Genomic DNA, 12,126 nt, shown 5'->3' on the forward strand with positions numbered 1-12,126 from the left:
TTACTCACAGGTATTACGGTCCCTACAAGATCATCTGCAACGTTGGCGCGGTGGCGTATGAGTTGGAGCTACCTAGGACCTCCAGGATTCATAATGTTTTCCATGTGTCCTTGTTGAAGCCACATGTCGGACAACATGTCCAAGTCCTTCCTGAGCTACCACCTATGGATGAGGAGGGCCACATACTCTTATGTTCCAGAGCGCATCATGGGTTTCACGGATCACGTACTCCGAAACAAAGTCTACACCGAGTATCTTATCAAGTGGCAGGGACTCCCTGAGGATGAGAACTCATGGCAGCCAGAGAGCATTGTCCAGGACAACCCCTATCTCCTACTGGGCTAAATTATTAATTGCTGTTTGCTGCACCTATTTAACAGCCCGCATATGAAATTTTGAGGGCAAAATTCTATGGTAAGGGATGGCTGTAATGAAGGGGAAAAAGAGGCAAAGTTAGAGGCCCCCGTGGAGGGACTATATAAGTCTCCATCCACCCCCTACTATGTGTACTTTTTGATGTGACATCTAATCCTATCTACTTTTCCTTCCTCCTTCCTGCCTACGTTCACTCACTCACTCTCTCTCTCTCTCTCTCTCTCTCTCTCTCTCTCTCTCTCTCTCTCTTTCCTACCTCATTCTCTCTCTCCTACCCCTTCTCCTCCCTTCTTCCCCTATCTCTCTCCCCTTCTACTAGTCCATCCCCCTTTCTCTAAATCTGCCCCTACCCCTTTTCTACAAGTATCCATTCTCCAGATATGGGAATAATGAGCTTTTGGCATCATAGACGCATTCTATGGCCTAAGCTTAATCCTCCATTTGTATATGGCACTAGACACTGCAGCTCAAGTTTGTCAATAGACATCTTCAGTCAGGGTGGGGGCTTCCATCTGCAACACACCAATGTGTGGCCAATTATGCACAGGTTACCACCTGGGATAGTGCACGTTGTGCCATATGCCTCTGCCTGATCGCTGTTCCAACAGACCAGTCTTCCAATGTCCCTCTGTGTGCCATACTGCCAGCCAGAACTGCTACAGGGCTTCCATGAGTCAGGTGCATAGGCTCCCTTGTCCCTTCAGCCACCTGGATAAACCAGCTGTAGCGCAAATGCATGTTCTGTCTGTTTACAAAGGTCTTTGTGGTGAATTGTTTGTCTTGTTCTAGAGATAAAGCAGACTCAGCGATGACAGCCTAGCACTTAAGGGAGAAGGCCAATACATACTTAGTCCACATTGTCATGATCAATGATAAACCTGCCTGTCAAAACATGATTATTTGAAACCAAAAGTCAGAAAGCAAAGCTATGGAGATCTTGGCCCTTCCTTCAGACATTTTAGACGACTTTCAAGACAACAAGAGCATCCGTTCGCAAATTCCTTTGCTCTGCAACTTGAAAAATTTACGCTGTGATACCTTCTTGCCCACAAATATGGCATCACGTAAGCTAAAATACTGTCAAAACAAAATGTCGAGAGCAATTTTTCATATCATGACATCACTAGCAGGGTACAAACCATTAACTCCATAAACCATTAACTCCATGGCGCATTCTATGGACTTGCAAATGCACCCACATCCTGGCAGAACAGTCCTACTATCGAGTTTCCATTGGAAATTCAGAACTGCAAACTCGGTCTATGAATTTCAAGATAAGCCTCACAAATCAAGGCAGGCCAGTAATGTCATGCCCTAAAAAAACAGAAAAAAGAAAACAGGAGAACGCTGCAGAATAATTGCTTTTGGGGGGTACAAAAAGCTTCCTAATCCTAACACATCAGACAAATCTCATACTGGTCCCACAAAGCAATAGCTATCATTCTTGAAAATCAGATATGATGAGATTCATACAGGTGATCGTCAAAGCTAGTAAATTTCATCATCGCGAACAACAGGCTTCAGAAATTTGTGAGGGTCTCTCTCTGCATCTTTGTACCCTGGCCTGCGCAAAACCTTTTCCGGAAGAGGGGCAAGAGGAATGATCATATCCTTGTCAATCACACCATCTAAAATCCCATATTCCATAGCCTCCGCTGGAGACATGTAACGATCTCTATCAATGTCCTTCTCCACCTGTGCAAAGGGCCGACCAGTTATCTCTGAAATAAGCCGGGTAACATTCTTCCTTTGGTGCATTACCTCCTTCGCTTGAATCTCCACATCAATGGCTTGGCCACTCGCACCTCCTAGTGGTTGATGCAACATAATTCGTGTATTTGGCATTGCATAACGTTTTCCCTTTGACCCTCCCGCTAATACAATTGCAGCTGTTGATGCTGCCAGGCCAAAAGCTATGGTAGAAACATCTGCACGGCAAAGCTGGATTGCATCATAAATGCCCATTGCAGCGCTGCACAGCATGGCCACAACACTAAATTCCTGAGGAAATAGCATAATACAAGTTTCAAATACAGCTGATTTCATCACCGTATTTGCATATACATCATTTGCAAGATCTTGCAAGAGAAAGTAGTTGCTTACAAGCTATTCACAATAAGGCAAACTTTGTGAGGAGAAAGAGAGCGTGGATATAAAACTAAGGGTTTCAGAAGATTTCACAAAGGTTTTCACACAACAAGCCATTATGGCAAAACAATACCTTGTGGAACCCCCAGGGCTGTTAATGAAAAGCCGGATGTCATTGTTGGGGTCCTGAGCATCCAAAAGCAGTAGCTGGCTGACAATTGCATCGGTAACATAATCATCCATATTATAACCAAGGAAGACGATACGCTGGCGAAGGAGAAGGCCCATGACGTCGGTTTCAGGGGGCTTCTGTGTCACCGAGGAGGACAGAGATCCGAAAGGCGCAGACCCAATTGAGGAACCGAAGAACCCAGAGGACCCAAATGATCCAAAGGGCGAGGAGGAGCTCAAGACTGGTTGGGATGAATCCCAGGCCGTGAGGCCATGGGCATATGAGACAGAGGAAGCTGGGTGACGGGGGATGGAGAAGCAAACAGGAAAAGCTTTCGATAGCAGGTGTAAGGAGGAAGAGGAGGGGTAAGGGGTGGGCAAGCTACAAGGGCTGCAGCACGCCATGCTCCAAAATGAACCAACGACTCTAGCTATGCTGACTTGGTAGAGTGGTTTGTCCAGCCTCGGGCAAATGGATGGCACGTGGAAGGCCAACCCGTGCCTCTCGAATAGGCAGGTAAGAGATCGTCCGCATACCATCGACAACGGAGATGCGAGGCGTCTGATTTGGAGGCGCGGAGAAGGTGCTTGCAAGCTTGATAGCCGATGGCACCTTGAATTGATTTTGCCGCCCCTCAATGCCACCTATGCAAACAAGCAGTGTGTGCCTCACATGTGTTGGTGCTGACACCGGCACATCGTCGGACAGAGATTACCCCCCCCTCCCCACCCTGCCCACCCTAGTCGCCTATGGAGATGCTCCTTAGATTGCTAGACCCGACTGCGACATCGGTCTAGTGTCGCAAGCAGGTCTTTTGGGACACCCTCTAAAGGTAGGCAATGATCCAACAACATGAGTCCCTCTATCTCTTCATTGCCAGAGGTGTTTTCCCTTGCGCTCCATTGTTTCATTGCCAGAGGTGTTTGCCCTTGCGCTCCATTGTTTCATGTGCCCCTAATTTTCGATGGCATCTGATGGGCAACATTCTTAATGGATTGCAATCTCGAGCACACATATGCCCGATCTGTCTTGAGGTTCACACCACCTAACCACCATGGAGGATGATAAAGGAGTCGCATAGGCATCGGGTGTGGTGGTTCACACCACTTAATAGTCATTTCTTATACAGCGAGTTGCCATTTGATGCCATGAAGGGTTGATTGTTCTAGCCGCTCAAGAAGCTCATTTTGGTCAGTTTGTGTGGGTTGTATACCCACTCAACACACTTCGCAGGAGTAGTGGGTAGCCTTCATCTATCGAACATAGTTTTTCTGTGTCAGTGTCCGAGCCCCGTCCCTCCTATGGGGCCAACTAGGACGATAGCCCTTCATGCACTTTTTTAGAAGATGGTCGTCGATTGGTGTGAGCCCAACCTAAATAGTTTTGAGTCTATAGACTCATTATTATGCCCAACCTAAATAGATTTGGGTCTATAGACTCATTACTATTCTCCCTTAGTCACAGACTATTACAGCCCCATGGCTCGGAAAATCCTCAGGGTGGAAATACCTCTCTATCCGTGATTTGGCGGAGGAGATCCCATCGAGAGGTGAGATCCCCATCTAGCCTCACTAGCCTTAGAGTGGCAATTGCGAGAAACCTTCGCCACTCCACCGAGAGATGCTGCTCTGCACAGTTTGATGATCGGCAATGATAATGATAGCATGGCTGAGTTTAGGCAACATGCCTTCCAATCAAGGACTCTAGCTACAATGGGGTGCCGTCGCCCTCCCCCACACCTTATCAAAGTAATAATCTTCAGGAAAAATCATCCTTGAATTGGTGGGGTGGTATCGAGTGTGTGTACATGGGGACCGATTTGCACAATAGAAATATCCAGTCGAGGGAGGTTCACGGGTGCATGGGGACCTTTTCTTACTTCGAGGGAAGAGAAGAGAAAAAGAAAGAGGGCTAGTGCATGATTAAGCTAAAGGAAAAAGAGCGGATGTAGGAGAGGACAGTAGGCTCCCACCACAAGTCCACAATACAGCACGTCCATAGGTCCAGCAATTGAAAATAATTCAAAAATATATTAATTAGAGGAGCTCTCCATTGTTGGTAAAGGTTAGGGGGAGCTTGTAAAGAGGAGAGTTAGTGGAGCCATAGTGGTTGGGCGATTGCCCACCTATGTTGGGTGCCTATGTTCAAGTCCCTCCAGATGCTGCCTATGTTTGAGTCCCTCAGGATGCTCCCTATTGCCTGTCTGCATAGGTAGCAAGTGGACTAGATGGCCATATGTGTGTGTAGGGGGGTGGGCGGGTGAAGGCATACTCTCTAATGAGATGGTAGTTGACCCTAGGTTTACTTGAACTAGGATTTACCCTCACCTTGGTTAACCTAACATGCTTAATTATGATTAGGGTTAGGTTTGATTGCATGGCATTTTGCAATGTCTGTGTGGTTGCTCCTTATCTTCAATGTGCCATTGCACTATGGTTAGTTGTATCATGACACATGTCGATCACAAATATGTGGTGATATGGTAGGCTTATCCTATTAAGTATCGTTGTTGTCATCCATCCTACTCTATTAATTGTGTATGCTCTGTTTCGCCTTTAATCTTGTCCATGCTTTGGATTAATAGCTGCTTTTGGTTAGTCTATGCTGTGTGCATTGCTTTTGGTTAGTCTATGGTGTGTATCATTGTTTTCTATTGTTGAGTGCACTTTGAGTGCATGAGTTTTAATATGTTTCTTCTTGCTGTATCTATGTGGCAATAGTGTGTTGAGTGTCCTATATGTTATTTGTGTTGCAACATGTAAGTGTGGGCACTGCATGATTGTGTGGGAGCTCCTTATTCTTACTGGGGCCTGGGGGCCCGCGGCCCCCCTGGTGGGGGTTCGGGGGCGAGAGCCCCTAAGGCGACGGCATAGGGAATATTCCATGGATGACTAGTTGGTTTCACCGACTAGGTTGACTGGTCGGTTTTATTGACTATGTGGATTTGATTACCGCCCTCATAGCTATAAAGAGGCGACCTCCCCAATCCATTGTATCAGATAGATCAGATCTTCCAGCTAGTAGCTCTTCACCTAGTATCTATCTAGATTGCCTTCTAAGCTCCACTGTGGGAGCGCACGGGTGGACGGAGCCATCATCTATACTACATCAGTATTGAACGAAAATTTTGTTCCTCTCCAGTTTGTTGTGTACTCTCTATTCTTTGTTCAGTTTCTGTTCCGTTGTGCCATGTAATTTAACATTGTAGGTTCATTAATGGAAGGTAATTTAGGGGACTTATGGACCATTTTCCACAAGAGGGGGTTTTAAAATACTTATCTAGTATATATATGGAAGAGGGGAAACAATTACATTAAAAATGTAAAAAATTAAATATAGGAGTATTTTGAATGTTTCTTGCTTGCATGTGTTACATGCAATTTTACAAAGTGACTGTCCTAGGGTTGAAAACTTGAAGGCCATGCAAAGGACGTTTCAAATAGGCCTACAATGATTGCCAACACCTTGTAAGCCATGCCAATTTTGGGAGGGAGCATTGGATGCTCAAAGTACATGTACAAAAATCCAAAAAATCTCTCTCTCAAAAACCTTCCTAACTTTCTTCACTCTTTCTCAATCAAAAACCTTTGTTTCATCCAACATACCTCACAAATTCTTCTCTTGACTCAAGGGTCAACTCAGATCTTCCTTCTTTTCTCTCTGCAAATCCTTATACAAAGATAAAAACTGAGTTGACCTCTCACACTAGGATGTTGGCCCAATTTTAAGACAATATAGGACTCTCATGTGTTAGTAGTTGAAGATTTTAACCCTCTAGATGAATTTGAATAAAATGGTTTACTTGGCCACATTATGATGTTGTATGAGAGGGTTGTGTGTAATTTGGTGAGCTCCCCCATGGGAGGGACATCATGGTGATGTGCTATCTCAAACTCCCTCCATGGGAAGGAGAGCATGGTAGCTCTGTGGGGGAGTTTGAGATACCAGCCCTTCCTACCATGGGGAAGTTGGAGATAGCATGTCACCATGTTGTCGCTCCCATTGGGGGTCATTTACCATAAAGATGCATGATTGTTTCATACGATGTCACAATATTGCCAAATAAGTACTCAAAACAATTAGCATATGTTACTCATATGATATCATTATATGGCCAAGTAAGTACTTAAAATGATTGGGATATGTTATCCAATTTATTTAGGGGTTGAAATATTCAAAATTCTAACACATGAAAAAATTTCAAGATATATTTCCATGTACTTTAATCTAGTTTTAGACCCATATTTGTAGGCTAACATGTTTCCCCTAGGGGAGTTTGGGTGACATTGTATCATACATATGATGCAAGTATACTTCTTCCTCTATTTGGGATCTATTTTGAATTTTCAAAATAAAAACATTATAATAGATTTTATGGGGGCAACATAGTGGCATGTTGTCACAAACTTGACCCATGGAAAGGACAAATCTCGTTTTTAAAGAAATAACAACATATCAAAGAATACGAAGGGTGAACCTAAAAATATGGAACCGTATGACGTGGGTCCAATAGAAATAATTTCTAATTTAATAAAATCACAAAATTATGCATACAAAAGCTAAGTAGGGGTTTAACTTCATATATTAGCCCTTTTATGTACATTGTAAGATAAGCTTATTATTTTTTACAAATGCACACATTCTCCTAAACACATTAGCATTTAAAAAAATTCATCGCTTTAGGATGTGTTAAATATTAGAGTGTTATCAACGCAATTTCTCTTTAATTGATTATTCATAAGGCTATATGGTCGAGGAGTAGGGATGCAACCAGTAACACACTATTCAAAAATCTTGGACTTTCTCGCTTTATTAGGAATTTTTTTCTGAATTGGTCACTTCTACTCAATATCACTTTGTAGACTCATAAATTGGGTATTTTGGGAACACTAGATGTGTAAGTTCCACATACCTAAAAATTTCCCAAGGTTGTGTTGTCTCTGTGCCAACATGGACTTAGGTAGCACAGAATGTGTGTGTAGAGTAGCGGCAAAGCTCCGCTTAAACTTGCATAAGGCTAGGAATAAATCTCTTAGAATCTTGAACATGCATCTTCAACATGCAACTCCTACATGCATGTTCTACATGAAAGTTCTACTTACAATTCCTACATGCGGTTTGTACATGCAACTCCTACATGCATGTTCTACACGCAACTCCTAGATGCAACATGCAACTTCTACATGCAACTCCTACATGCAACATGCAAGTTCTATATGCGCACCCTAGATGCCAAGTTCTACAAGTAGAGAGAGAATGTCTTACAATTCCTACATGCAGAGAGAGATGCTCTCCAACTTCTATAAATACCCCATAATGGAATGAAGCCCGTACTCTTTGGGGCATTCTATTGACTTCTACTTTGGTATTCCAAGCAATTGTCTCCAAGTTTCCATGCTTCCTTGCACTCCACGATGCACGTCCAAAAGCATGTCCTAACCTTGCAACTCTTCCTCCCCTCTCCTTGCACTCCACATCCAAAAGCATGTCCTCACCTTGCAACTCCTCCTCCCCTCTCCTCCAACCTTGCAACCCATCCTCTCCCTCTCCTCCTCCGAACTCCTCCTCTCTCACTCCTCCTCCCTTCTCCTTTCTCTCCTCCTCCCTTCTCCTCCATCTCCTCCTCTCTTCTCCTCTCTCTCCTCCTTCCCCATGCTCTTACACCTTCTCCCTCTCCCACTCCTATGCTCCCCCTAAATCCTTAGTCCCTCAACCCTTGACCTCCATCATCTACAAGGGAGACAAGTTATGAACCATGTACTTGACAAAATATGAAGAGGGGACAGGAGAAGAGTGGAGATGAGGAGAGAGGGCACAGCTACAGAGCACACCACAAATGACTAACTGTACACTAGATTTAGTTGAAAAAATAGAATATATACAAACCCAGTTAGGGTTAGGGTTAGGAGATCTAACCCTTTCCTTTATAGCACTCTATAAGGTTAGTGCTATGCACATATGATCACATGATGGTGCTATGCACACATGATCAAATGATGTTGAGGGGAATGTCCTTCCTCTGTGTCAAACCAAGAGCTAGTCGGTGTTTCTTGAATAGCTCTTTATCGAGTGGTTTGGTAAAGATGTGTGCAACATTTTCTTTGCTATCACAATGCTGCAGTGTGATGTCACCAAGTAACACTCTTTCTCTAATGAAGTGCTCTCTGACATCAATGTGCTTTATCCTGGAGTGATATACTGGATGCTTGAGTCGATTGATTATCATAGTATATTGTTGTTGGCTTTAACTCATTAAAGTAATCTGTTTCTGACAATAGTCTTCTAAGCCATATAGCCTCACATGCACCTGTAGTGAGTGCCCTATATTTTGCTTTAGTCGAAGACAAAGAACAGTTGGCTGTTTGTTTAACAACCATGATATAGCACCTTGACCAAGGAAAAATGCATATCCCTGTGTCGATCTCCTGGTCTCATGATCTCCGGCATAGTCACTCTCATAGTATCCATGCAAGCATGGGTGACTTCCTCTGTATTCTATTCCAAACTGTCTTGTACCTCTGAAGTATCTCAAGACTCTTTTGGCTGCATTCCAATGAGACTATTTTGGATTTGCCATAAACTGTGCAAGTGAGCTTACTGCATAAGAAATATCTGGCCGAATGATAGTCAGATAAATAAGAGATCCAATGAGTTGCCTATAGTATCTGTCACTGACTGTAGGCTTTTCTGAATCTTTAGTAAGTTTCAAACTCTATTCCATGGGAGTGGCTGCAATCTTGCAATTTTCCATATGAAACTTCTTCAAGAGACTATCAACATACTTGATCTAACTCATGAATGTGCTATCTGAATCTCTCCAGAACTCGATTCCAAGACAATAGTGCATAAGTCCAAGATCTTTCATGTTGAACTCTGCAAATAAGTCTTGTTTCAATTTTTTGATCAATTTTCATGTCGAATCCTTGCTTCCTATCACAATTAGATCATCAGCAAAATACTTGTCGATTTTGCTGTACCAACTTTTGGGTGCTTGCTTTAAGCCGTAGAGGCTCTTCTTGAGATAAAAAAACTTATTCTCCTTTCATAGCTTAACATAACCTGGTGGACTTCATGTATCCCAAATCAGCAAAATACTTGTCGATTTTGCTGTACCAACTTTTGGGTGCTTGCTTTAAGCCGTAGAGGCTCTTCTTGAGATAAAAAAACTTATTCTCCTTTCATAGTTTAACATAACCTGCTGGTTGTTGCATGTAGACTTCCTCGTCTAGATAACCATTGAGAAATGCATTCTTGACATTGAGTTGATACACATTCCATCTATTGAGTGTTGCTAGTGATATCAAGAACCTTATGGAATCCATCTTTGCTACTCGAGCATAAATATCATCATAGTCTTGACCATATTGCTATGCAAATCCTTTTGCAACTAGTCTAGCTTTTGAGAGTGCTCTCAACGAAAGCAAGAACGGAAGAAGGAGAGAGAGAGAGACAGAGAGCCACACAAGTTTTGGTGGGTGCAGAACCACCCTAATCTTCTTTTTCATTCATTTATATATGTGTTTGAGTATTGTACATAACCAGGGTAAAGGCACAGTGACCTTTAACCCCCACAACCTCCCACTTAAAGGACAATGTGCCTTTAAGGAGAACAACAAATGAGCATACTATCCAATGCCCATCAATACACGACAATACTCAAACCACTGACTAGGTAGACTCTTCGTCAGCATATCTGCAGGGTTATCATCTATATGAACCTTGACAAGCTCTATGCGCTTGTCCTCAAGTACCTCCTTGATGAAATGGTACCTGACCTCAATATGTTTGGTCTTTGCATGAAAGACCGGATTCCGTGCTAGTTGAATAGCACTCATGGAATCACTATGCAATGTCGGTACACCTGTATGAATCCCCAAATCTCCCACCAGCCAATCAAGCCATATAGCCTCCTTGCAACCCTCTGTGGCTGCAACATACTCAGCCTCTGTGGTAGACAAAGCAACGCACTTCTGTGTGCGAGACATCCACGACACTGCACCACCTGCAAAGGTGAACACATAACCAGAAGTGGATCTCCTACTATCCACATGCCCTGCATAGTCTGAATCTGTGTACCCAAGTACATGCATGTCTCCTCTACCAAAGCAGATGCACATCTCCTTGGTACCCTTCATGTACCTCATGATGCACTTAACTGCCTCCCAATGCCTCTTTCCTGGATTAGCCATATACCGGCTAACAACTCCCACTGCAAATGCAATGTCTGGTCTAGTAGCTGTCATAGCATACATGAGACTCCCAACTGCTGATGCATAAGGAACCTTGGCCATCATGGCCCTTTCCTCATCTGATTTGGGACTATCTGTATGACTCAGTTTCACATATGGAGGCAATGGAGTACTCACTGCCTTCCCCCCCTCCATATTGAAACACTGCAATACTTTTGTAACATACTATTTCTGTGAAAGCCAAAGGAGTTTCCTACTCTGATCACGCGTGATGCGCATACCAAGAATATGACCTGCAAGTCCCAAATCCTTCATATCAAAGGCCTCATGCAACTTGGCCTTTAATGCATCTAGCTCATAAGTATTCTTGCTAGTATAGAGGCAGTGATCAATTTCACTCCTTCTAAAACCCTGGGATTGAATGAAAGAATCAAACTTCTGATACCATTCTCTAGGCGCTTGCTTAAGACCATAGAGACTCTTCTTCAGCTTGGAAACTAAATGCTCTTTGCCCTTTTCTTCAAAGCCTTCCGGTTGCACCATGTAAATTTCCTCATGCAAATCCTCATGCAAGAAAGCTGTCTTGACATCCATCTGCATAATCTCCATATCCTCTACTGCCACTAGTCCAAGCATGCATCTAAGTGTGGTCATCTTCACAACCGGAGAGAATATCTCATCAAAGTCCACACCCTTCTCTTGCTTGAACCCTTTAGCAACCAAACGGGCCTTGTACCTAGGCACATCATCACCTGTGACCTTCGTTTGGTAGACCCATTTACATGGCAATGCTTTCTTTCCATGTGGCAAAGAAACCAAGTCCCAAGTCTTATTCTTCATAAGTGAACTCATCTCTGATTGCATAGCATACTCCCACTTGCATTGATCCTCACACATCATAGCCTCTCTGTAGCAAGAAGGCTCCCCGCAATCAGTAAGCATCACATAGTCTACCCCTAGAACAAACCTATTAGGCTCAATTCTCCGTACCGACAGGATAGCCAACGAACATACATGGTATGAATTGGACCCTTGTCGACAACCCTATTCACTCGGATGAGGCTCACACCTCCATATTAACCATTCTCCCTAACCTCTCCTCGACGAACTCCATCATAAAAAATACATCCTACAGTGATAAACAAAAGCTGATAAGTAGTCCCTCACACACGCCAAAAACCACTACTAGTTCATTGCATGTGCCACTGAGAAGGATCGTCCATTGCAACAAAATCAACAAAAGCTTTTCCGTTGAGCCTCCTCTACATATGGTGCCCAAACGTGGCCATCACATCACACCTC

General features: G+C 43.5%; 1 protein-coding gene across 1 annotated transcript; it reads right to left on the reverse strand.

The window, feature by feature from the left end:
* Window positions 1-1,447: 1,447 nt before the first annotated feature.
* LOC147887465 (ATP-dependent Clp protease proteolytic subunit 4, chloroplastic-like) lies at window positions 1,448-3,148 on the reverse strand. The gene is made up of 2 exons (XM_087394358.1): window positions 2,597-3,148; window positions 1,448-2,347 (listed from the first exon to the last, which is right to left on the reverse strand). The coding sequence occupies exons 1-2, from the start codon at window positions 3,037-3,039 to the stop codon at window positions 1,864-1,866; spliced, it is 927 nt and encodes a 308-aa protein (XP_087250484.1). The 5' UTR covers window positions 3,040-3,148; the 3' UTR covers window positions 1,448-1,863.
* Window positions 3,149-12,126: the final 8,978 nt, after the last annotated feature.

Source organism: Dipteris shenzhenensis, chromosome 23 (genome assembly GCF_047967505.1).
Source record: "Dipteris shenzhenensis isolate YYH24624 ecotype China chromosome 23, Dip_SZ_1.0, whole genome shotgun sequence".
In the NCBI taxonomy this organism is placed as follows: Eukaryota; Viridiplantae; Streptophyta; class Polypodiopsida; order Gleicheniales; family Dipteridaceae; genus Dipteris; species Dipteris shenzhenensis.